Source organism: Podarcis gaigeae (assembly GCF_964106915.1).
Source record: "Podarcis gaigeae genome assembly, chromosome: 6".
Lineage (NCBI taxonomy): Eukaryota > Metazoa > Chordata > Lepidosauria > Squamata > Lacertidae > Podarcis > Podarcis gaigeae.
In genome coordinates this window covers 80,135,897-80,162,185 of record NC_139682.1, presented here as the reverse complement: position 1 = coordinate 80,162,185, position 26,289 = coordinate 80,135,897, and the positions used below count along the sequence as shown (strand labels likewise).

General features: G+C 44.2%; 1 protein-coding gene and 1 long non-coding RNA gene across 27 annotated transcripts in view; one reads left to right on the top strand and one right to left on the bottom strand.

Moving 5' to 3' along the window:
- NR5A2 (nuclear receptor subfamily 5 group A member 2) overlaps nucleotides 1-26,289 on the top strand; it is a 117,403-nt gene that overhangs the window by 16,442 nt on the left and 74,672 nt on the right. Inside the window, exons 1-4 of one of the 3 annotated variants that reach the window (XM_083745356.1) lie at nucleotides 18-1,094; nucleotides 6,550-6,668; nucleotides 8,365-8,506; nucleotides 13,532-14,181. In XM_083745356.1, coding sequence (XP_083601482.1) covers nucleotides 1,013-1,094; nucleotides 6,550-6,668; nucleotides 8,365-8,506; nucleotides 13,532-14,181 — 993 coding nt within the window. In that variant the 5' untranslated portion in view covers nucleotides 18-1,012. Of the gene's footprint in view, nucleotides 1-17; nucleotides 1,095-5,206; nucleotides 5,942-6,549; nucleotides 6,669-8,364; nucleotides 8,507-13,531; nucleotides 14,182-26,289 lie in introns of those variants that run through there. The other 2 variants (XM_083745358.1, XM_083745357.1) reach the window with 2 other exon arrangements.
- The window catches only part of LOC310847528, a 181,251-nt gene continuing 176,370 nt past the window's right edge, over nucleotides 21,409-26,289 (bottom strand). For 15 of the 24 annotated variants that reach the window (XR_014565837.1, XR_014565838.1, XR_014565846.1 and 12 more), the window contains 2 exons: nucleotides 23,324-23,454; nucleotides 21,412-22,257 (listed from right to left, as the gene is read on the bottom strand). This is a non-coding gene — a long non-coding RNA (uncharacterized lncRNA). Of the gene's footprint in view, nucleotides 22,258-23,323; nucleotides 23,455-26,289 lie in introns of those variants that run through there. The other 9 variants (XR_014565839.1, XR_014565840.1, XR_014565841.1 and 6 more) reach the window with 3 other exon arrangements.

Here is a 26,289-nt window from a genome sequence, read left to right as displayed (position 1 = left end):
CCCTGGCACCAGAGCATCGCCTTCCCCAGAAGTGTCTGGCGCACGGCCGCCTGTGCCTGTTTACTCGGAAGTCAGTCCCGCTGCGCTGGACGAGGTGAGCGCCACCATAGCTGCCTCTGGAGATCGCAAAGCCCGGAGCAAGAACATTAGCCAAACAGATGAGTTATCTGCACCTCTGACAGCCCCGGGGAAGCACCAGGGAAGCGGAATTGCAGCCTCCGGGACATTTCTTTCTTTACAATGGAAAAGAGCAACTCGGAATCACTGTGATCAAATGTGTCAGGCCCTAATCCCTTCCCCCCACCGCAGGAAGGAGCATGAATGTCAACCTTACCGGGGTGGTGGTGGTGGAATAGGAGGAGGAGGATGCAAAAGAGGAGTGGGAGAGGGGGTCGGAAGAACTGTCTGGGCTTCTGCCTCATTGGCTGAACAGGCAGCGTCTGCCCCCGTTTCCTCCCCCCCCCCCCGTTACACCCAAACGCTCACATTCACACGCCAGCTCTCCCCCCTCCTTCCCTTTCCTCCGCTGGGAAGAGCCTCTTTCCTCGGTACAAAGTGGAGTTGGGCGGCTCCTCGGAATCTAAGTGACTCCGGAGTAGGGAGACTTGGAAGTTGGCGACTCTCCCCCAGCGCGCGGAGAGGAGGTGTTTGGTTTTTTTGGGGGGGGGAGAGGTGGACCGTGCGAGCGTGTGGGGGGACGGGACTCCGCTGAGCAGGTTGACCTTCCCGCCCCCTCGCCTTCCCTCCCTCCCCCCGTCCCAAGCCCGACCCCGAGCGAGGCAGCGCGGGCGCCTCATTCCCGAGCGGGGGATCGGGGCGCTCGCAGTGCGCGCAGGCTCCAGCCCACCCGGCTCGGCGTCCAGCAGAGAGCAGGAGGAGAGGAGCGCAGCCGAGAGCAGCAGCCGCCGCCTCCGCCTCTCCGCGCTCCGGTGCTGCCGCCGCGTCCCGGTGCCGCCGTGCCACGGACGCGCAGGCAGCGCCGCCTCGACCGGCCCGCGGCTGCCGCTTTGTCATGCTGCCCAAAGTGGAGACGGAAGCCCTGGGACTCGCCCGGGCGAATGGGGAGCGTGGGCAGATGCCGGAAAACATGCAAGGTAAGCGCCGGGCGCGCCGAGAGGCGGGCGAGCGGGCGGGTGGGTGCGCTGCCGGGGCAGGAAAGCGGGCGAGCAAAGAAGCCGGCGCTCGAAAACCGAACCGAGCGCCTCCTCTCCCCCTCCGCGCCGGGAGGGCTCCCTGCAGTCTCCTCCCCTCGGGTAACTTCAAGGCTTGGCGGGTTTTGGAGCGCGTTGGTTCCCAAGCTGGGTGGACTCCGAAGCCCACGCGCGGCCGAGTAGTGCTGCTCCCGCGCGCGCTTCGCCGGCGAGGGGGAGGCACTTTTTTTTCTCGGGTGGAAACCGTTCGGAGAGTCGGGTCGGACCTGGGAAGCTGGGCACTTACTCCCAAGTAAACGCTGCCCGGCTGGCTGGCTGGCTCCATCTTGCTCTTTGGATGGAGCAAGAGGGGCACCGGGAAGGCCCCAGTGAGAATTGGTAGGGCAGCTGGTGGCGCGTTTTACTTGGAAGCAAGTCTCGCTCACTTGCAGGGCCCTGCTCCCCAGTCAGTGAGCACCGCACCGGTGGCCAGCGAGGGTCCCGCAGCGAATTTGAAAGTTGCAGAGTAAGAGGTGGGACATTTAAAGCGGAGGGCGTTTAAAGAGTTTCTGATGGAAAAGAACGGGATCAACTTTTGTTGGGATGCTAGCTTTTAAGTAACGCGGGAATCCTCGTCAGGCGCAATCCGCGCGGAAACTTTATTTCTCCCCCCCCCCCCCCCGCCCAGCATAGTTTTGGGTCCAAAAGCTTGTTTTCGCCAAACGCAGAAGTTGACTCATTAAAAGGAACGGCCGGTTTTGGTGTGGTTTACGGTGTTGCCCTGGGGCGGGGGGGGGGGGTGGAGAGACTGGAAGGCAGGCGGGAATTTGTAAACTTCTACCCGGAAATCACGGGACGCTTGTGCCTTTCTTGGACACCTTAAACTTGGGAATAAGTCTTTTTGCTTTGCAAGTAAAAAAGTGAAACACGTGTGCGGTTGGTTCTTCAGCTTAGGGAGAGTATCTGGACAGGTTTTGGGGACGGCGATGGGAAGTTTTTTTAAACACGAGTACACACATACACTTTTCCGTAGCAGAGGGTGAGCCGCGCTAATAACAGAATCAGGAGGAGGCAGCATCGTACATACAGCCTTTCAGTGAGGCAGCCAGTTAAGAGGACTGGGAGACCTTTCAATGGGGAACCAAAGTGGTAGAAACCCCCCGCCCGCCCCTGCCCAGGATCAGAGGAGACGTGCACAGCTCTGGACAAGGGAACCTGCGGATTCTCCTTTTTGCTGCTTTAGTCTCTGGCTGAACTTGAAACTGACAAGGTCAGCCTGGTGGTCAGAAGGGAGCTCATTTATTCTAGCCTGCTCATCTCATTCCAGCTCCTATAGATCCCAGTGGGCTGAGATTCCCGGAGAGAGCGGGGCAGGATTGCAGCGGAGAGCTGTTTCCTATCTCTAGCGCCTTGTTTCCTGAGGGGCTTTCCTCTCTAGCAAACTCCCACCAGCAGGAACCGGAGTGCCCTTCTCTGCAATGGGGAGACCGATCCGAGGGTCTCTTTCCCCCCACGACCCGTCCGTCCCCGGTGACTTCGGACCTTGCCTGCTGCCGGGCTAAAAACGAGGTTTTCTTTCCACGTCATTGGCACGTAGTGGTGCCAGATTGGAATCACGGACCCACCGAGGAGGAGCGCGCGGGAACCGTTTGGTTCAGCGTCCTGCCCGGTTGCAATTCAGCGCCTGAGGCTCAACAGAGTTTGGGAGCGCTTGGCGCTTCTCGGAGGGCAAGAGGGCTTCAAGTTTCTGAAAGAGTCGGCTGGTTCTGGAAGGGGGGGGGGCTTTGCGAATAGAGTTGCCAGTGTGGGTGTCTTCAGAGTTGGGGAGATAAAAGAGGGATCAGGGAGGCAGAGAGGTTGTGTTTTTTTTTTTTTTGGGGGGGGGAGATAGTTGGGTGTTGAGGTCTCCTAGGTTTTCCCAATAAGACTTAACAGCTGCTCTATATCTAGCATCCTCTTCAGTCAAGTGGGGGAGGGGAAAGTGGAGTGAGGATGGGGGGGTCCTCTGGGGAACTAGTACAGGCTTGTCCCAGTGCAGATGCCTGTTCTCCATGCGCCTGGGGGGGGGCTCATTGGTGGGTGGGTGGGTGCACTGGTTACACAAACGGAATAAAAATTACTGCCACAAATACATCTTAGTGACTTCACAGATCGGTTTGGAGAACCACTTGAACAAGCCTCCCAGAGCATGTCTAGGAGGAGAGTGATATTTTAGGGGTTGAGAAGGCTGCAATCCTAAGCACTAGGGGGGCATTGAACTCCATAGGAGCATCTGCTTCCGAGTAAACATGGTCAGGATTGCACTGTTGACACCGCAGCCCTCTCCATGCCTAGTCAGAAATTAGTCCCATTGACCCCCACCCCATTGGTGGGGGGCTTCTTCCCTAGTATCTAGGATTGCAGACTGACCAATCAATTGTTTTCCATGGAATTTCCTTCCAGCTGAACACGCTTGAGGGCGGGAAGCGCCGGGCTGCGATCTTAAGGGCACTGCTTTGACTTACAGGGAGTTGGGTTCTTTTAAAACCAGCTCCTCCAAGTTAACGTTGTTCAAAGCTGGCGGTTGTCAAACCCCACAGACACAGGCTTGCGGCTCCTAAGCACATCATGTTATCTGGAATTACTTTACCAAGTACTGCAATTGCATTAGTTGGGAAAGCCTGTTCACGCGCCTGGCAGGCGACGAAACTCTATGTGATGCCAGCGGGGATCTCCTTCGCCTCTGCAAACTCGATTCCCGGAGATTTCGGGGGGGATCCATTTTTTTCCTGCTTAAATGGGACCTGGGTCGTTCCAAGAGTTGACGCTGGCAGGAGGCAGGAAGCGCAGAGAGTCCTAGAGATGTGAAACGCGCAAAGTTGGGGGTAGGATGGGAAATGAACCCTGAAACTCTCTGCCTGTTTACCCCCCACTTATGCAGTGGGACTTGCTTCTGAACTAGGAAGTTGCCAGACATGACTGTGTGCCTCCCTCCGGAGCTGCCACGCAGGACAGGTCAATGAAGCAAACCCCTCGTGGCCTTGTTTGTTCTTCATTTCCTTCTCTACTTACAGCAGGCTAAGGCCCCCTCCATCCCATTTCACCACCAAAGCAATGTAGCTGTAGCATTATGTGAACGGGGGTTTGTATGCATGTGTGCAGAGCAAAGCAAAGAGATGCCGAAAGTCCAGAAGTTAGAAAAATGCTTTATTAAGTTATTTTTTCCCTCTTCTCGGTGAATGCACAATATTGGGACCGCGCAACACTTTCTAAGTGTTTTTAGAACACGCAGAAACTCAACTGCAAAAGTGTGGGGCTAGGGGAGGTGTGCGTGTGTAAAGGAGGGGCTGCCACCGTGTTAGAAAGACCCCAATCCAGTCCCAGAATTCAGTAAAACAAAAACCAACAAAGCAAAACAAGGCTGTCATTTATTTTAAGGACTCTCCCTTTTGCACCTTCCCGGTAATGCGGAATGCGTTTGAATGCGGAGCAGTGTGGCGCTTCCAGGTTTGTGCGTGTGCCCCGTTTCTTTCCGAAACAGGCAGCCGGCGGCCCCGCTTTCCTTCAGGCCGCAGGCCCTGAAGTCGCCCGGAGAGCTCCTGAGCTCTCTCTCCGCCTCCTCCCTTGTTCTCTCTCTCCTCGCCTTGTTAATTTCACTTCCCACCTTCTGATCCCCGAAGAGGCTGGCGGAGCTGTGGAGAGGGAACCGGGGCTGCTTCGTTTCTTCTCTGACCAAGCTTTTCCCTGCTGGAGAAGTCTCCTTCTCCAAAGGCCCTGCGCTTTCCCGTGCGCCACGCTCGCCAGACCCAGTTCATGCCCGCGTACATTGCGAAAAGTTGTAAGGAACGCCTTGAATCGCTCGGCTTGACTCGATCACCTAATAATAATTTTAAAAAATCAACCCTCTTTGAATCTTCCTTCCATTCAGCCCTGCTTCCGTCTCCCGTCCGTGCATCTATCATTTATTCAAACACCTTCCTAGGACTCTGATCCGCCCCCAGTTGCTGCGCCAAAGAGAGCGCAGCGAGCAGAGGTGCAAGGCGCGCACAGCGGCGTCAACAGAGGGGATCGGGGGTTCTGTTTAGAGTCGATCTGCTGACTGGGCTCTTTTTGGGGATTGGGGTGGGGTAGATGCATCGCTTTCCCACCACCCCACCCACCTTCGCGACGTCCCAGCCCCTGTAGCCTCCCACCCGCAGCATCACCCCGCTCCAGCTTTTTCGTTGGGGTTTCTGCTTCCACAGGCAGAGTTTCCTTCAAGACACCCAGGGAGTGCTTTGTGGGGGGCGAGGGATAAAGACCCAGGAGACCGACAGATCTTCCTGTTCGTGTTGCAGGCATCTTTCTTTTCCCCCTGAGCCGGTGGGACACTCGCCCTTTCTCTCCACCCCTTTGCAGGAATTTGGCTCACTTGGTGAGCCTCTCGCCCCAACGCGCTGGGCTTTCCTCTTTGGGCTAACTCTGAGGATCGGAGCATTTCCTTGAAAGTCTTTCTCTTGGCCCCCGAGCAAGAAGATCCGAAGAAGGTGGGCGGGCCTGCCTGTTGAAGAACTTTATTCCTTGTTTTAGTTGCCAGCCTTTGCAAGAGTTTGGAAGCTAAGAACTCGGCACGCAGCGGGATCGGACCCTTTCAAAAGCTGGAGGAGCTTGCCTTGCTCAGGTCGAATTAGGCAGAAAAGAAGAACTTCTGGTCCGAGGAACGGATTTAGACAAGTTCTAGCGGAATAAGATTTTATAGCTCCCCTTTTTCATTTTTGAAGAAATTGATTCATTTTAAGAAATTGATTTTCAACTCGGAGCAATTGGCTTTATACAGCTGAATTGGAGGTTAGGTAAATATTAAAAAGTTGGCTGCTGCAACACAGAACTTCGGGGAATGCAACAAAAGCTTCTCATTAAAAATATGGGGACTTTTGCTTTTTTACGTTTTTCAGATGAAATGCACATTTTAAAATTTTTATTTGGGGTGGGGGCAGGGGATCTCCTAATTGTAAGTTGAAGAAAGCCTAAGGCTACTGCCCAGTGAACTTGGAAGTGAGCTGCTTTGGGCTTAATGGGACTTACTTGCAAGTAAACATGCCTAGGATCCAGCTTGAAGTCAAATGATTTTGGGGATGAGGTTGTTGGACTGGGAAAGGTAAACTAAGCAAAGTACTGTCAAGAATGCTGCCTGTGGGTGGCTTGGCAGACTTAATTCTCCTAAATGAAATGTGGGAAGAAAAGTTATTGGTCACTAATTAAAATGTTTGGTGTTGCTGTTGATTATTTATTTATTGATTTATTTTTTTAAAAAAATAACTTTATGACTTTGGCTATTTAAATAGGATTAATGTCCAGGAATTGTTTCCCAGTCTCAAAAGTAATAATGGATGTAAATTGAGGTGATGGGCACATTTGCATACATTCTCATGGGGTGTTATTCTCTTTATTTATTTTGCAGTGTCTCAATTTAAAATGGTGAATTACTCGTATGATGAAGATCTTGAAGAACTGTGTCCAGTGTGTGGAGATAAAGTCTCTGGGTATCACTATGGACTCCTTACCTGTGAAAGCTGCAAGGTTTCGTACATTTTTCTCCTTTTTTATGGGAAGGGAAGGGGATTGATAACTTTATCGAGAAAAGGCTTGGTAATTGCTATTTCTGTTTCTTTTGATGGGGACGGCAGAATATTGTGAATATAAGTAAAGTTTCTTTTTGGAAGAAGTTTTGTGAAGAGCAGGAAACATTTCCCTTTTTTAGTCAACAGTAAGAAGAACTCAATAGGGTGTTCTGTATACAGTGTGGCTATATTTACTGCCTTTAAATATTTGGTTGTCGTGAAGTGATGTAGTTGTAGAGGAGCTTTCGTTCCCAGCTGTCCTCAATATTGATTTTAGTTGATTTATATACATTGAGTATTATTGTTCCTGTATCTTGTTCTTGATAAATTTCAGGGCTGCAGTATTGAAGGCAATAGTTTCAAGTTTTTCATCTTTCAGGATGAAAATGTAAATTTCTGTTGTCATACTTTTTATGCTTACACACACAAACAATATTTTATGTCAGTATTCATTTGGAGGGTGATCAAGTGGAAATCAATTAAATGGTTGTTGTTTTTTGAAAACCTCATATATCACGATGAATATTTTTGCATGTGTATTTCATTTTAATACACAATATTCGCATAGGGTTCAGAATTATAGGCTGATCCCATGAAGCCAGCTATTAAAGTCAACCACATAATTTGATCTGAAATAAATAACTGGACAGCTGTAAAAGGCGATGGTAAAAGAATCGTATAATGTTCTAGTAATATGGAACTTAAGACTGTTTAGTTCCCTGTATCCTTGTATAAAGCAATATAGCTTACAATAATTTTGCTGGCTGATAGACACATGTAATTTTGGGACTATAACATGAAGATATGACAGTACAGTCCTATGCATGTCTGCTGAGAAGGAAGTCCCACAGATTACAACCACACTCCTCAAGAAAGTGTGCATAGGGTTGTACTTAAATGCCCAATATGTATTTTTTTTTATATTACTGTAAATGATCCTAATTATTAGACTACCTAATTATAGTATAGCACATGGCTTTCCCCCCTCATTAGTAGCTGTTGTAGTTTATATAGTCCCAACGGAAGGTCTCTGCCCCAGTAAGCTTACACTCTAAATTTATACATTTGGAAAACAGTGGGAGAAGTGGGCAATAAGGGCAAGAATAATAAACCAGGGGAGACAAGGAAGGCATCAGTGAAGGTAACAGATAGAAGAAAATGTATTTTGCAAGCAGTTAGGCTTTGCCTCAGTGGAAGTTGAGAGATGAGGGGTTAAGCCCAAAGCTTTGTGGAAGAGATGGGTGCAGACAGCACATCTCTCTTGTACTGGGTGAACAGGCTTTTTAAAATTCTGCATCAAATCACTCAAAAATGCCAATTCAAACATAATTTTAATTCATACCATAAAATTATAAGACTTTTTCGGCAAACTGTGGAGGATTGCTAGGGATGCAGTAAGGAAGGCTCAGTGAAGTCTGTTATAAATCAATACTAATGCAGACTAGCCCCAGAAAACTTCTGTCTGTGGCCTAAGTGAGTTTCCTCGGAGAGACGACATGAAGAAATATGGAATCAAGCCTGCTGCTTCGTAAGTGCTCAGTTGGCATAATGACGATAGAGAAGTGAGTTTGGTGAAGGTTTTCGGAATATGGCATAAACCCCAGCACCCCACCTGTCCATGCAAAACAGGTGAACGTTTTGTCTCTGTTTTACAGGGGTTCTTTAAACGAACAGTCCAGAACAATAAAAGGTACACATGCATAGAAAATCAAAGCTGCCAGATTGACAAAACTCAAAGGAAGCGCTGCCCTTACTGTCGGTTTCAAAAATGTCTAAGTGTCGGGATGAAGTTGGAAGGTAAGGCAAAGAGTTGTTCCTGCATATTTGTAAAGCACATAATATGTAACTGCTCTGCAGCATATTTACAGTTGCTGTGTTTCTGTCATTCTGGACTATTCCAAGATTCATGTCTTTATGGCTGATTAAAACTATTGATACTTGTGGCTCCCTGCATGCAACTTTTGTTTTTAAAGGACTCCCCTGTAACATATGTACAGTAGCTATTGTGCTGGGAAGGTGGTTTAAATGTGTGCATTAGAAATGGCAACTCGTAAGTACATACAACTTTACAGTTACAGCAGACCACAAGAAGGTTGATTATTCAAGCTAACAGTAAATACAAGGACAAATAACATTCATTCGTTTAAGCAAACAGAATTAAATGAGAGTAGATATCATAAATTATTTAGGGGGAGTTTGTTAACAGTTCCCACAGCAAGATTTCTAGCCATATCGGAGAGTTTTAAAAACACATCATTAGAGGTCTTGTATACTGGGCATTTTTCTCCTGCACAATTGGTCATTCTTAGTTATCAATGGAATTCCTTGCATGGAAAGGTTGTGCAACTGAGCGAATCATTAGCTAAATAATCATTGAAAGTATGACTAGCATTCAATAGAAAGGAACCCTACTTTTGTTTTACTTTGCTTTGCAATAGAAGTCAATAAATGTGAGGAAGTATAAAATATTTTGGATTGGATTTAAGATTTTCCTAGTATAGTTGTATGTTATACAACTGTAGTATATTTTAATAGTTCACTGAAATGATAGGATTCAACATTAGGAAAGACAGCTGTCTCTTCCCCTTTCTAAATTACTAGTAAGTTTGAGTTCATATCTATTTTAACAGGTCACAAATGCAAGATAAGAATTGCATCATGCTGCATTCTTTTACTCATAGCAAATTACCATTCAAAGGCCTGGAAAATTCATTTTACTTCAGAACCAAATGTTAGCTTAAACAGAGATTTTGGGTTCTTCTTTTTTTAAGTAGCCATGGATGTTGCTATCTCAAAGTTGTGATAGCACTTTATAAGGTATCTAGTTTGTCCCCAAAAAGGAATTCAGTTGAGTTTAACAATGGATATTGAGATGCTAACACTTTTGCCATATTATATTATGATTTTATGATAATCTACTTGGTTATGTCTCAGGTCATAGTGATTGCTAATTTGAAGCAAATGCTTTATGAAATTTTTATTGGTTTGCAGTGTTTCAAATATCAAGAAATAGGATTCAAAATGGCAGAAAATTCTGGCCCTATGTATTATAATTTAGATATATGATTGCTAGATTTTTATTTTATTTGCGACTGATTTCAAGGTTGATTCTGAATGTAGAATGTATTCAGTGTTCCATTTCACAGCTTTTTAATGGTGAAATCCTGGACATACTTAGCCTGCAATCCTACCTGGGAAAAAGCATGATTAAACTCAGTGGAATTTACTTCTGAGTAGACATGTACAAGACTGCACTGTTAGCATGGAGAATGGGACTTGCATGAGATTTGACTGTATATGATTTTGCCAAGATTTTAAAAATGGGCTAGGCATAATTACTGCATTTTAATACTTCTAAACTTTAACTGGCATTAGTAACCTAAGAGTTTATTAATTTGTGGTGACTAATTTTAATCAGTGGGTCTGACAGTTGAGGCAGACTTGTTTATTTTTGAAGCTATTTTGGTTCCAGCATGAATGTGAAATATTTGTCATGCTTAAACTGAGGGGTACCTTTTGATTGCTAAACAGGATAGTATCTTACACTTCCTTCAATACCACAGAAAGGCACCTTTGGTGCTTTCACAATATGGTATTTGATTTAAAAATAATTAATAGAACACTTCATCAGTTACTCACTTAAACACAAGTAATAAGCAAACTTCCTTCCATTAGTAGTCAGCCTTATTTTTGTGCACACAGATTTCCAATATGTCCCAACGTACCGCTTACAAAGTGTAGTCCACAAACCACTTGTTCCAGAATACTTCTGCATAACAGGCAGTTAAGCCTATGTTTGTTGCAGTCTAGGGGACTGCAGAATATGGTCCACAGAATATAACATGGTAGAAGTAATAGAAGTAATCTTGCCAAATACATGCTCATAATCTGCATTTTGCAAGGTATAACATTAATAGAGGAGCAATAGGTGGACATGAATAAAGGATGCCCAAGCCATCCCCAATCAAATATTCCTTTGCTATCCCCCCCAGGTAGACTTTTCTCAGCTCAGCTGGAGAGAGAAATATTTAATGGATTTGCAAAGGAGAATCACATGTCAGGGGCAGGATGAAGCAGCACACTGCCAATTTTCTCCTAAAATATTCCCCTCCCATAACAGTACTATGAGGGAATACCTCATAAGGGAATAATGTCAAAACAACAACTATGGTTACTTGGTGGGGTTTCGCTGCATATGCTAAAGTTACCAGACATCCCTGTTTCCCGGGGACAGTCCCCGGATTTACAAATCAGTCCCCATACAAAATTCATTGAAGTTGAAAAGTGTCCCCGGATTCATTGAAAGAAATCTGGTAACCTTAGCAGGTGCCCCTGAGAGACAACAGGCACCCACTGTCCGTACTTTCCAGAAACAAATGAAAACATTGTCTCAACAAGTTTTTTTCAGCATGGTGAAAAAGTCTCTGCCGTAGGTGTTCATTTTGTTTGTGAACCTATATTGTGGTGTGAGTGTTTCCTTTTTTAAAAAAAAAACTATGTTCGGCTCTTTTATGGTATGCATGTAAATTGCTTTGATGCAAGTGCAAAAAGGTGGTTTACAAATTAATAAACAATAGTATTTTTAGTACTGGCTAGATTTTTTTTAAAAAAAATGTAACCATTCATCTGTTTTAATATCAGCAGACATTTGCAATTCTTTGACACCACTAGAATAGTGTTAAAAATAATGGCTGCAATTCTATTATGCCTGTGCACAAAGCATTTCCGTGTATATATGGAGAAACATCCCATTTTTTTGTTCTTGCTGTAGCCTCTCTATTGAATGTTTCTTGGGAGGCTCTCCACCTTCAATATTACTGTTTTTAGGAGCCACAAAAAACCACAGCAGGGATGGAAGCCTGAAAACTCCCTGCGCTCACCCAAAATGTTATGCATAGACTTGGATGTCAACTCCCCATCAAATCTTCCCTTTACATATATGCCTATCACATTGCTACATAGTTCAGTTGGCACTGTGCAGCTTACCTGTGGTACCCCTGAAAACACACACGTGCATACACAGGGAGAGCCTTGTTCCCGGGCAGGATCAGTGCTTCTGATCTTACAAAATTACAGCAATCAGAAACTGGCCAATGGTGTTGCATGTCGCAGCACATTGGAACAATTTGTATAAAAATGGCACACCATTGCAGCCAGTTAATAAACCTTCCCAATCAGGGATGCAGTTTTAGTTGCCTGCAGTCAGAGACAGTTGATGCATTATTATTATTATTATTATTATTATTATTATTATTATTATTATTAACTACCTTGCCATCCTTCTGCTCTTGTGTCATAATCCAACTTCCCTTTTGTTATCAGCAGAACGGGAAGAAGAAATGCATGTCCTCATAATTGTAAATGCCTGTGACATTTATATACATGTTTCCGTGATTGTGATACATGGACTTAAATTCTAGTTCATAAATTACAGTTTAGGCTGGAATCATTAATTGTTAACGCCTTTATGATAATGTATAGTCCTCTGTGTACCTAGGACTTCTAATACATTTTTAATGGACCACTAATCCTTAAGATAAAAGCTTAGGAACGTAACCTCCAGCCATCTCAGCATGTCACCAAGCTGTCAGAGGCCTTTCTTGCTATCTAATTGCCATTGGGAAGGGCAGGGATGGTGAGACCCTCTCGCTGCTGCTTTCAAAATATGCTGTGGCAGAGACCACCGCTATGTTCCCCAAGGCAACTGTTGGACTGGGTTTCCTTGACTTCTTTCCCATCCAAATTCTGTTACAAGTTGAATGGCTTCAGCAATTGCAGGATCAGCTCATCTCTGGGGTGGGTGACACCTGACTATTTGGACATATATAGCCTATCTGGAGAAGCATCTCCAGAAGCTAGGGGTGCAGGGAGACTCAAAAGTGTTCTTAGAATGGCTAAACCCAAACAAAACACTGTTAACAGTATTACAGCTGTTATTCCTTCACCCACCCCACAAACATTTCAAACAGCATGGAACCCAAAGGCTTTGAGAATTTAGTTAAGTGCCTCAAAACAGCATCCTCTCTATGGGCTGACGGAGATTTTTAAAAAATTGCAGATTCCTAGGACAGCTTACCAAACGTTAGAATTATGATAAAGCAAATTGAAAGGAAAACATTAAAACACCACAGAATAAAACAGCAGCATTAAAGCAATCAGCAGAATAAATCAGCCCAACACTAAAGTACAGAGGATTAGTAAGCTTTGGATAACAAAAAGGTTTCAATGTGACCCAAAAATGTTATTAAGATAGGTGGAGAGACCTGAAGAAGAGCCTCTGTTGAAAATATTAGTGTGTGGAGACAAGCAGCTTTTTAGATATCAGAGCCAAGGTGTGAAGGGTTTGGAAAGTAAAAAAACAAACAAACACAGCATTTTTGAACTGAACCCACAAACAATCTGAAAGCCAGTGTAGTTGGTGGATCACAAGTTTAATGTGATCATAACATCCGGTCAGAGTTAACAGCTTCTCCACTGTAATTTGGACTAAATGCAGTTTTCGAACTGCCTTCAAAAGCAATCCTATGTACAAAGCACTGCAGTGGCCTAACCTGGGGGTTACATGGATCACTGAGACCCGGATACTTCCGTTCAGGTAAGTTCACAGTTGGTGCTACAGCAGAAGCAGGTAGAAGATGCAGCATGCCAAGGAGAACAACCTGTATTTCCAGTGACAAAGATGGTCCTTTGGGGAGATGGTCCTCTGCTCCCAAGGCATTTATAGTCTAAAAAGATCCATATTGCTAAGTTAATTTGAATACTGTCATTTACTTCACAGCCATAATTTAACGCCCGTCATTTTTTCACCTCCACTTTCAACAGCCGTGAGAGCTGACCGGATGCGTGGAGGTCGAAACAAGTTTGGACCAATGTACAAGAGGGACAGGGCACTGAAGCAGCAGAAGAAAGCTCTCATCCGAGCAAATGGACTCAAGTTGGAAGCCATGACTCAGGTGATTCAAGCAATGCCCACTGACTTAACAATATCCTCTGCGATCCAGAATATCCATTCTGCCTCCAAGGGCCTACCTCTCAACCATACAGCCTTGCCTCCCACAGACTATGACCGAAGCCCCTTCGTAACCTCTCCCATTAGCATGACAATGCCCCCACATGGCAGCCTGCAAGGCTACCAGACCTACGGTCACTTTCCGAGCCGTGCTATCAAGTCTGAGTACCCCGATCCTTACACTAGCTCCCCTGAGTCGATAATGGGCTACTCTTATATGGATGGTTATCATCAGACAAGCTCGCCAGCAAGTATTCCTCACCTGATACTGGAACTCTTGAAGTGTGAGCCAGATGAGCCACAGGTCCAGGCTAAGATCATGGCGTACTTGCAGCAAGAGCAAGCCAACCGAAGCAAACACGAAAAGCTCAATACCTTTGGGCTTATGTGCAAAATGGCTGACCAAACCCTCTTCTCGATTGTCGAGTGGGCCAGGAGTAGCATCTTCTTCAGAGAACTTAAGGTACGCTACACACTTGTTTTCTATTGCATGACGATGAAATAGAAATGTGGTTTGCCGTTTTGCTTGGCGTGACTTACATTCACTCACTACGCTTTGGTCAAATGGCACTGTATAAACTGTGAGCGTGGAGCTATTCTGCTCATCCATTATCCTTTCAGCAGAAGGTATAAAAAAAGTCAGACCTCTAATCTGCAGATTTCCAGATCAACAATTTTTAAGCAGAAGATTCTGGTGAGCTGGAGTGTCTGCCTAAGCAGGGCTACTTGCATAGTCTACAGCTGTCTAGTACGACACTTGTGCAAGTGGAAGAGAATGTTTGCTGTGGGAGATAGAAGATGCTTTCCCTTTGAAGGCCTTTGGCATATTTGCATGTACCTCAGAAACAGCAGGGGGATAATGGGGGGTTTTGTGGGGAGAGGGCTAGTGATAATAGAGAAATAGGAAAAAGACCATTGGTGAGGTATCTTAGCAGAAGCAAGACTGAGAGAAAGGTATCTACGAATCCCAGGGTTTGTTGTGAGCTATGAATGGCTTCAAGCTTGCTGAAAGAAAAGTATAAACCAGTCACTTGAGCTAATGCCAATCATTCATAAGACCAGATGGAACAAGTATGGGGGAGTCACTGGGCACAGTAACTCCTGGGTAGGGCAGGATACATGTTGCAAAAAGAACCAAAATGCCTCAGTTTCTGTGGCTCTGTAGAGTTCTGATAAAATGAATATTATTCTGGTTGGCATAGATTCCAGGAGCCTCTCAGCAAAATACTCCAACAACTTGTAGATATCAAAATAACAATGGGTGTGCTATCTGAGGAAGACATGCTGTGCTTTTGAGCACTCCAGAATGCCATGTTTTCAGGACTGGGGAGTACCCTGTGCTTTGCAAGTATCAAATGTGCATTTACTGTGCAAAAAACTAAACAATCCCACACACAACTGCTAGTGTGTAAAGGCCCTCAGAGTTACATTCCTTTAATCTTTAAGAGTGTCAGAGAAAAAGGTCTTTTCAAGTTCCTGCCCATAGATAAGCAAAAAGAATAAGAATAACTGAAGAATAACTGAAGAACTGAAGTGGTCAGCTAATGAAGTGGTCAGCAGTTGGCTTAGAAGGAGTGGAATCAGTGCAGAACCCTAAAAAGGAAGGAATAATGTGAGATGTGCTGATGGCAGTTTTGAAGGAGACCAGAAAGGGGGTTGGGGGGCATTTTTGCAATTCACTGAGGATAGGACTAGGAACAATGGAGCTTAAACACTAGGAAAGCAGCTTTCTTTTGAGGATTAGAAAACAACAATAAACAACAGTCGCTCCCCTGTGGAAGCAGGTGTCCTGAGAAGTTGTGGAATGTTCTTTCTGAGAGACTTTCAGTGGAAGTTGGAAAATATTTCTGCCAGATATTGTTCACATATAGCACAACCTGCCCTAGGGAAAAGGACTAGGAGCAGGGGACTCACTCTGATTCTAAAGTCTTCCATTCACAAGTGTTACTTAGGAGTATGTCACATTTCAAGGGAGAGGACGGGAAAGAGCAGTAAGATTGTGGCAGGCCTTGGCTGATCTCATGAGTTTGCAGTTATCTTGCAGTCGTTGCTGCTTATTGCCGATATGTAGTTTTCTTGCTGATCTGCACAGCATTCCTGCTCCTGAGAGCTGTTCTGCACAGATGCAGAATTATTATTATTATTATTATTAATTCTTTAATTTATATACCACCCTATACCAGGAGGTCTCAGGGTGGTTCACAGGATAAAATCAGAATATAAAACCACAAAGTACATAATAAAAATAAAAACAACAACACAATAACCACCTACAACACATTTTAAAAGGGCATGGGTTTTTTTTCTGTTTGGTGACACATTTAGTATTTTATTTATTTCCAAAGTAGATGAAAAACTATTAAGACATGTTGTTGTTGTTTAGTCATGTCCGACTCTTTGTGACCCCATGGACCAGAGCACCCCAGGCACTCCTGTCTTCCACTGCCTCCCGCAGTTTGGTCAAACTCATGCTGGTAGCTTCGAGAACACTGTCCAACCATCGCGTCCTCTGTCGTCCCCTTCTCCTTGTGCCCTCCAACTTTCCCAGCATCAGGGTCTTTTCCAGGGAGTCTTCTCTTCTCATGAGGTGGCCAAAGTATTGGAGCCTCAGCTTCACGGTCTGTCCTTCTAGTGAGCACTCAGGGCTGATTTCCTTATTAAGACGTTGATGTCTTTTAGTTTAGATTTGCATATATAGTGCAAATCTAAACTAAGAGACATCAACGTCTTAATAGACAGGTAAAAATAACCAGAAGGACTGAAATCGTGCGCAAGAGGCTGATAAGCTAGAAAGGGCTCTCCTGGCACCAAAGGGAGAAGAAGGCAGCAGGGAGAGCATTCCATAATTGGGGTGCCACTACTGAGAAGGCCCTCTCAGACAGCAGGCAACTGCAGAAGGCCCTTTAGTATCTTAAAGCACATATGTTTTCACATGTGAAACAGGCAGTTCTTCAAGAACTCTTGTCTAACCTGGATGTTGCCAGAGCACGGGTAACTGAGGCAAAGCTATCTCTGTCCAGGTAGAATCACATTGTTCTGGAGTGCACATACAAAATATCCCCCCCCCCCCATGTTCCTTGCTTGCATGTAGTAAATTAGCATGCCAAGGAAGATGTCTCTCTCTTTGCCCTCTGATATAATAGTTTACTCTGCATAAAGAGGTTTGTTTATTTTCTTACTCACTCAAGGCCCAGGATCCTTCCGCTTACAACTTCAGCTGATTCAATCCAGAGTAATTCCACCTCAGTCTGCACGTTCTGCATCACGTGTAGGCCAGCCATTAACCTTTGCTCTTTCAGTTCCATCCCCTCTCTTTATAGTCTCTATATACAGGCCTTTTCTGTTTCCCCTTATTTTCCACAGTTTTGCTTACCATCACAAAATGAGGAAGCTCATCCGTGGGCAACTCATTTTCATGAAGGGATTCTTCTGCGCTTTGCTCTTGAGATAGTAAAGTCACAGGGATTCATTTCTGCCACTTCACACCATGCTGTCTGTTCCTGAATATGCAGCTGCCACTGGGGGAAATGTTGTTCCTTCAACCTATACAATACGGTGGTTATCGATAAGGCCTCTGTGGTTATGGGAAGGAAATTGAGCGTCCCTCTGGAACTGCTGTCATAGAATTTCCCCTTGTTTAGAAAAGGCTTTTCTCATACTGCACCAAGACTACTCATTCTGTTACTACTACCAGATGGAAGGCCAATGAGAAAATGAAGCAACAGCATGGAGGGCTGCACGTTTTAGAAGCATTCCTAAGGCAGTGCTGCAGCCAAGCTGGCCTTGGACTTAATCAGTTCTAAAATGGTTGATTGCCTGTGAATCCTATGTGTGCTGCTTAGAGTACTTATGGGGAAGAAAACACTTTATAAGTAAATAAGGGTCATATGTAACAAATGTTTACAGAGTTGTTGTTTAGCCGTTTAGTCGTGTCCGACTCTTCGTGACCCCATGGACCAGAGCACGCCAGGCACTCCTGTCTTCCACTGCCTCCCATAGTTTGGTCAAACTCAAGTATAGAGGTCTTATTCAGGATGCCAGCCAGTCAGATATGCCCTTTTTACATTACTCCATTCCATCCCCCTTTTTCTCATGCTACCTCCTCCAGCAAACACTAAGCATTCCACACACAGTGATTATGCTCAGTCCTCAATGGGCTATTTGTGTGTGCATTGGGAGGTGCCCTTTAAAAAAAACAACCTAGTGGTCGTTTGTTTGTTTTTTGCCCTTTTGCAAACCTTTGGATTTTTCCAAGCCTGCAGGAAATGGCATTCATGGTGCCATTTCTACTCCATAGGAACACACACTCAGAGAAGATATTCACTCCTAGTTTGGTCTCAAAAGTTTTATTGGGGGAATTCCCATGATTTCAGCAAACCTTAAACACACATGGTTCTGTGAATGTTTAACTTGCATATTTTCATGAGATGTTGGATGTGTTGTGCCCAAGTCTGTTTTGCTCGGGAACTCATACTGTGCAATTTATTTAGTGCAAACAATGAAAGAATCGCCATCAAGTTGTAGCATGCACTCTGGTCGTTGTTTTATCTCATGCTATATGCCAGAGGACTTGAGAAAGATACAACAAATTTTGGGTGAGAAACCATAAAAATGTTCGTCTGGGCACTTATAGCCCTCCTTCATTTCAGAGAGACTTGTGCCGGAAAACGTACTGCAGGATTGCACCCTTATTTCTTGCCTCTCCCTACCATGACCACATTGTGGTTGAAAAGCGAGTTATACATACCATAAATAAACAAAGCAATAAAATATTACTGGGCATTGAAACACTTAGCAATGTGGATGTGTGGTGTTAGTTAGTTTAGAGCTGCTCCTTAAACAGAACCTCCATGTCTAGGGGGAATCTACTCCTGACTAACAGATGCAGGGGACAAGAGGGTGTGACTGTTCCTTTCCACACCACCCTTGTCAACTTTCATGGGAGCATTTGGATGGACACTGTTGGATAACGAATGCTGGTCTCAACAGAGCTTTCATAAAATCACAGCATTTCAGCTGGAAGGGACCTTAGAGCTAATCTAGCTCAACCCCTTGCTCAACTGATCTGATCTACAGAACTTTTTGTTATCAAGTATTTGTGCCTAAAAATACACCACTTTATTATGTGGAAGACATGGTCTTTCAAAGGTTATAAAGGAATTCATAAAAGAACATGAATGTCATGTGTATATTGTACTGAAGCAAAATTAGGAGTCCCTCAGCCAAAGCTGTCTTGCTGAAGAATGCCACCTGGTTCCAAAAAAAGGGAGCAATTGTAATGTGTTATATAATGCTTTTGGAGCACTGAAAGTAATCTGTGTACATCAGTCCCAGAGCAAGCATGGCCAGTGGCCAGGGATGATAGGAGCTCTAATTCAGCAACATCTGGAGAGCCAAAAGTTCTCCATGTCTGACATACATAATAATCACATTGCCGTTATTAAACAGGCCCTGATGCCTGTTTCTTATGCATACAAGAGTTGACAAAATAACAGAATGTTGGGAAGTGGCTAATAGTAATAATAGAAGTCTCATTGCTTTTGGTGGGTTCACTCTAAGTATGACTAAGTATAGGGAGTGGGTGGCGCTGTGGTCTAAACCACTGAACCTCTTGGGCTTGCTGATCGGAAGATAAGTGGTTCGAATCTGCGTGATGGGGTGAGCTCCCATTGCTCTTTCCCAGCTTCTGCCAACCTAGCAGTTCAAAACCATACCAGTGCAAGTAGATACATAGGCACCACTGTGGTGGGAAGTTAAACGGTGTTACCATGCGCTCTGGTTTTGGTCACGCTGTTCTGTTGTGTCAGAAGTCATTTAGTCATACTGACCACATGACCTGGAAAGCTTGGCTGTGGACGAACGCCGGCTCCCTCAGCCTGAAGCGAGATGAGCGCCACAACTCCATAGTTGCCTTTGACTGGACTTAACCTTCCAGGGGTTCTTTACCTTTACTTTTTAATCCTAACCCCATTTATCACAGTATAAGCCCCACTGAACTTGGGAGGACTTACTACTTAGAATTGCACAGTAGGTCTGGAACCAATCCACATATATAGAGTTGTCGTCATGAATGTATTCATTTATACAATTCTATTTGTTTATGTGGTGCCAGGTGAGAGATTTGTCCAGGCCTTTTAGGACTTTAAAATGCTTTTGCTTTGAATGCTGGGTTTTTACAGCCTGCTGTGATCTGTTGGTACATGGTTTTATTGAATTTTTCTGTTTTGTGTGGAAGATGCTCTGGAAGCTGTAGCTGAAGAGCAGCTAACGAATGTTTGAAATAAACAAACAGTGAAGCCTGTGTACATAGCACCTTACAGCGTAAGTAAAAAAGGTGCTTTTCTTGATTTCTTGTATTAAGTGGCTAGGAGCTTCTAATTCAAGTTTGGCTATATACAGCAAAAGCAGATGGGGAATAGGTACTTCTGTAGCAAATTTAATTATTTTACATCCACCTTCCTTCCATCATAGAACTCAAGGCAGTGTAGCCACAGCTGCCAGACAATCCACAGTCCTCTCAGAAAATGGGATGTAGGAGCACAGAAAGCTGTCTTGTGCCAAGTCAGGCATTGGTCCATCTAGCTGAAACTGGGACCTTCTCCCTCCAAGATAGATGCTCTGTCACTGAGGCCAAATCGGTGCCACCAAGAGATGCTTTCTGGCACCAAGTTGTCAACCTACCAGGGTGAAGGGGAAGCGGAGGAGCAACAAAATTTCTCCCACCTCTTGGTAGAATATTATGTGCGACTAACTTAGCAAGTGGTTAGAAGTACAATCCAGTATGTTGCTTCCAGAAGCAGCCCTAAACATTCGGGTGTCTTGAGGCAACTTTCATATTGGCATTCTATGATGCTAAATGTATCTTAATATCCAAAATAATCAGCATTTTGTTGCCCTTTAATGGTATTGCATGGACGCGGGTGGTGCTGTGGGTTAAACCACAGAGCCTAGGCCTTGCTGATCAGAAGGTCAGCGGTTCGAATCCCCACGACGGGGTGAGCTCCCGTTGCTCGGTCCCTGCTCCTGCCAACCTAGCAGTTCAAAAGCACCTCAAAGTGCAAGTAGATAAATAGGTACCGCTCCAGCGGGAAGGTAAACAGCGTTTCTGTGCGCTGCTCTGGTTCGCCAGAAGCGGCTTAGTCATGCTGGCCACATGACCCGGAAGCTGTACACTGGCTCCCTCGGCCAATAAAGCGAGATGAGCGCCGCAACCCCAGAATCGGTCACGACTGGACCTCATGGTCAGGGGTCACTTTACCTAATGGTATCCCAAAATCTGCTGCATGGGGTAGTCTGTTTTATCCTGCTGAACAGTTACCACTGTGGTGGGTGGTCATCTGTAATCACCTCACATTCCTTGTCACAACATGGTTCTGATGTCATTATTGCTAGGACCACATTTCCCCCCTTTTATTGCCACAGTGTAATAAACACTAGGATTGTACCATTAAGACAGCAAGCTATTACCCATCCTGGCTGCTACTGTGGCTGCTACTGTAGCACCCAGAGGTGATGGTGAGAGACAGACAGACAGATTTCCCTATCCCAGAATAACAAAAGCAGAATAATGTAGCATTTGTGTCAAGGAAACGACAGGTTGGGTAAATTTAGTAGGAAAAAATGTTTGGCCGGATGGACAGACATGCTTTTAGCAAAACTTTTATTTACTTCAGTGTGTTTTCAATGTTGCTCCTAGCAACTGGAAAGGTACTAAAAGCTTTCTTCATTGACATGAAGGCAGCAATCCTATGCTTCTGTGTCAAGGAGCGAGTCCCGCTGAACACAGTGAGGCTTACTTCAAAATAAACACACAGAGAGTCAAACTACCTAGGAGAGAAGTGATCTGCTTCCCGCTAAATCTGGCTTGCTCATTTGGTGAAGGAAAAGTTTCTTTGAAAATGTGTTACTAAATAAAAATCTTGGATGGAGTACGTTTAATGATTAAAAAAAAAAAAAGACCCAACTAGGGTAACAATAAACACAGGAAATATACATGAATAAAGTGTTCTGAAAAGTCAAGCCACAAGTCTTTAACGACTATAAATACCACCTTAGCTGGGTCACTATTATTAGCAAAGGTTGAACAAAAGAAGAGGTCCAGAAATAGATACGGTGGCCTGAGTAAGGGATGGTATGAAATGTCTTGTTTAACCTTACGCAGATATTGTTGCCATAGCATAGGAAATGGTTTTTGCTGGCTCATGTATTCTATGGGGATGAAGGATGTTTCCATGTTGTCTGTTTGCCAAGGAAATTCCTTAACAGGCCTGTTTGCTAAACAGAGGAAATATCAGCCTACTGGGGTGTCGCTGGACGCGATGGGAACATCTATCTTCATTCTGTTGCTGGCTGTGATCAGTTTGGGCTGCAGGCTTGTCCAGGCGACTCTATATTTATAGTGACAGTGAGCATTTATGTTGCACATCTGAGTGTTCAAAGTCAGTGGTGTAAAATAGAGAAAAATCTCCGCCAAGTATTGTCGCTTTTGGTCCTGTGCGCCTCGCCGTCGTCCCATTCAGCACCATTTGCTGTCATCCTTCTTCTGTAAAGAAACAGATGTGATGTAAACATCCCCTCTATTTCTGATGTCCAGGCTGTGAGTGCCATAGAATCACAGAACCACAGAGTTGGAAGGGACCACAAGGGTCATTTAGTCCAGCCACCTGTAAGTAGTTTATATAGCCAAAAAGACTATATAAACTACACTCAAGAGGAAGGTATTGGTGGCCAAAGGGGTCTCCCTCCTGCAAGGTTTGCAGAAGTACAAATGATCTGGGGTGGGGCAGGGAGCCTAAGGGAGGAAGCATTCCTAAAAACAGCTCAGTGAGATTTGAGCATGCTCATTGCTAGGGAATGCTGATTGACTGTTGGCGCAAAAGAAGGAAAACTGTGGAGGAGGGATGGAATGGAGATGCTACAATCATGAACAGCAGCATTCCACACCTAATCATTTAGTTGCAGGCCTCACTTGTAATAAGGCGCTGTGGGTTAAAACACAGAGCCTAGGACTTGCCGATCAGAAGGTCGGCAGTTCGAATCCCCACAACAGGGTGAGCTCCTGTTGCTCGGTCCCTGCTCCTGCCAACCTAGCAGTTCAAAAGCACTTCAAAGTGCAAGTAGATAAATAGGTACCGTTCCGGCGGGAAGGTAAATGGCGTTTCGGTGCGCTGCTCTGGTTCGCCAGAAGCGGCTTAGTCATGTTGGTCACATGACCCAGAAACTGTAAGCCGGTTCCCTCTGCCAATAAAGCGAGATGAGCGCCGCAACGCCAGAGTCGGTCACGACTGGACCTAACGGTCAGGGGTCCCTTTACCTTTTACCTTTATATATATGCCAAATTCCTTTCCCTCCTTCCTGACCAACTGAAGCCCCCCCTCCCCACACACTTAGAAGAAACAGATTTTCTAACACTGTTTGTCACTGACAGCATAATACAAAATGATGTTTATGCTGCATAAGTTTGTATCCAAGTTAGTTAGGTATTTGAAGGACACGTTGGAGAAGGATGTGTGTTTTTTTTCTCTTCTATTAGCACACATTCACCCATTGGAATATTGTTTCAAACATAAACCTAGCTTCCAATCTATTAAAAAAGAAGAAGATACGGACCATCCCAGCAGGGTGATAAAGTCTTCCTGTGTTCCAATAATAAAGCCTGTCCATTCTGTACCAGCAGTTTCCAGTTCCTTTGTGGCTGGACAGCTTGGGAAGACGAACTCACTCCTAAGTAGCCAACCTGCAGTATCAGTGAGGGAGTCGGAAACAGATGTTCACCAGGCTATACAATTTGTTGTGACTGTCAATATTACGTGGCACTTTTCCCAACGGAAATTGTTTGTGGATGGAAAAGAATGCAACGGTGGGGGCACGAGGGGGGATCATGTCAAAAAAGGGCTTGTATTTCTTCTGCTAGGTGTAAAGCTCTTTTTAAGGGAAAATGATTACATGGGAACAGACCTTAATATGCTGTGCACAGGTAGCTTAGATTTCATTAGAATTTAGCATCTGTTTTGCCAAATTCGCCAAATGACTTTCTCTGTTCTCAGAAGTATTGTGAAATATCAGAATATAGCCAGAGTTAAATGTGTTTCAATCCGAATTATTCCAGTTGAAGAGATTTTGAGCATGAGGATAAATCAACTGGATTTTTAAAAAAAATGATTTAACTGTGGCAATGTCATGTCCAGTATTTTCATAAGATAAAGTTTGTGTTGTTTTTTAAAAACAAATTCCATTTAAATATTTGGCCAGAACAAAATAGCCAATCTTATTCTGAGTATCATGAGTGGTATTAAAGATATGCATACACTTTGCTAAAATGCTTTTAGAGGGTTTTTTGAAAAAATCTTTTCCCAGAAACTCCCTAATATATTTAGCGATGGAACAGGTGCAGAAAACCACCTAGAAAGCTGACTATACCATTTTAATATTCATAAGTATTATTAAAAATATTCATAAAATGATCCATGATAAAAGTTCTAGATATAATTCTCATGCAATCATAGAATTCTTCTGTAATTTCACATTATCAAATCATTATGCTTATACATAAGTTAGTTCAACAAAAGTGTTTGGACATTAAGCATTGTGATTAATTTGACTTAAATTCAGTTGCCAATCAGATTTTAAAACAAGATTGTATGTAGCTGACTTTGTTTGTTCCCATGAATATAATATCTGTTTGGCTCTTCAACATAATTATGTCTCAGAAATGAGCATGAAGTTAAAGAAGATTTAGGGATAATTACAAAGTTGTAGTCCGAGTAAAATCATTGTTAAGCCACAAAACCAATAGTTGGATCTATTCCTTTTTTTAAAAAAAAGGCATTTGTATTTCAGTAATATTTATTTTATGGTTTTAAGGTATCATCAGCCACATAATTAACATTACTTTTTAGCAATGTTTAGTATAGGATGCTTGAAATGCTTTTGTCAAAACACAGAAGAAATTGATCTTCAATATATAAGATTTTTTTTAACTGCCACATCATTCCTTTTCAAGGGTTCATTGGGTTTCCAGAAACCTTTATAACATTAGACATCATCTCAAGGCATATTGTTAACAGTAAACGGTAGTTTCATTAAACGATTTCCTTTAGACAGCCAGTTTCCCCGCTTCACTTTGTTTTCATTTGTGGTAAGAACAGAATAAATAAATGCAGTACCTAGACATTGGCAAAATAACTCTGAAAGAGCATGTGAATGTAATCTGGTAAAGATATAACGCCGGCTTCCCTCAAACCACCATTTGCAAATCAGGTTCCAGCTTTGGGAAATATATATAATCTCCTCCTTCTCTCTCCACAGCAAATTTCTGTATCTTACCTGTTCAGCATTAACCAGTATGCAGTTGTACATAGTTAAAGCTAACAAAGTTTTCTCATAACTATAGTCTGAAAATGTACTTCAAACCATGGCTTCAAATTCTGGTTTACAAACGAACCATGGTTAATGTTGGTGTGCAAGTAACTCTAAACCTTGGCTACTGTTGACAAGGGAAGAATTTTCTTTAGGGGTGGCAGAAATAGAAGAATTCATCTCTAAGGCTGACTCCTGATTTGCAAACCATGGGGAGCTGATGTTACATCTGTACCAAATCTGTACAGTTTTTTCAAACTACGGATGCAATCCAGTGAGACTTAATTTGGTTTGAACTGTCTTGTAACCCGTTCCTAAATATTTGTCATTGAGTATCTGCCAGAGACACTCATGTAATATCAATACTGCACAACATTGGTGTATTATTGTCACGATTCCAGAGTCAGCATTGGGTGGCTCAGTATGACTGTTGTCACACTCAGAACTGCTCTGGGGCAACATTAAGCACTATACTTTAGAATGGGCTAATCGGATTTCAAGTTGGAACCAAACTCAGGTTAGCTGTCACAACTTTTTATACATTTCATTGTGGACAAGGATTTATTGGACCAGCCAAATAGACAGGAGGGAAACCTCGCCTCCCGTCTCACTTCCTGGTTCTTACCTGCCTATGTGTTGTTGGGGGTAGGGAGCAAATCTCTTGCTTTGCTCTGATTTTACAATGTTATTTTCACAGCGATTTGCAGTGTGATTCCAATCATGTCTGCTCAGGATTAAGTCCCAGTGAATTCAGTAGGACTTGCTTTCAGTGGAAAGGGCAACCACTTTCCACACAAACACTCATTTTTCGCTCCAAAGAATCATAGAATGGTAGAGTTGGAAGGGACCACGAGGGTCATCTAGTCCAGTTCCCTGCAATGCAGGAATCATTTGCCTAACGTGCGGCTCAAGACCTCAATCCTGAGATTAAGAGTCTCATGCTCTACTAGTTTGAGCTATCCTGAGTTCAGAGAAGGGGAGATGATTAAAGGTAAAGGGACCCCTGACCATGAGGTCCAGTCGTGACCGATTCTGGGGTTGCGGCGCTCATCTCGCTTTATTGGCCGAGGGAGCCGACGTATAGCTTCCAGGTCATGTGGCCAGCATGACTAAGCCGCTTCTGGCGAACCAGAGCAGCGCACGGAAACGCCGTTTACCTTCCCGCCGGAGCAGTACCTATTTATCTACTTGCACTTTGATGTGCTTTCGAACT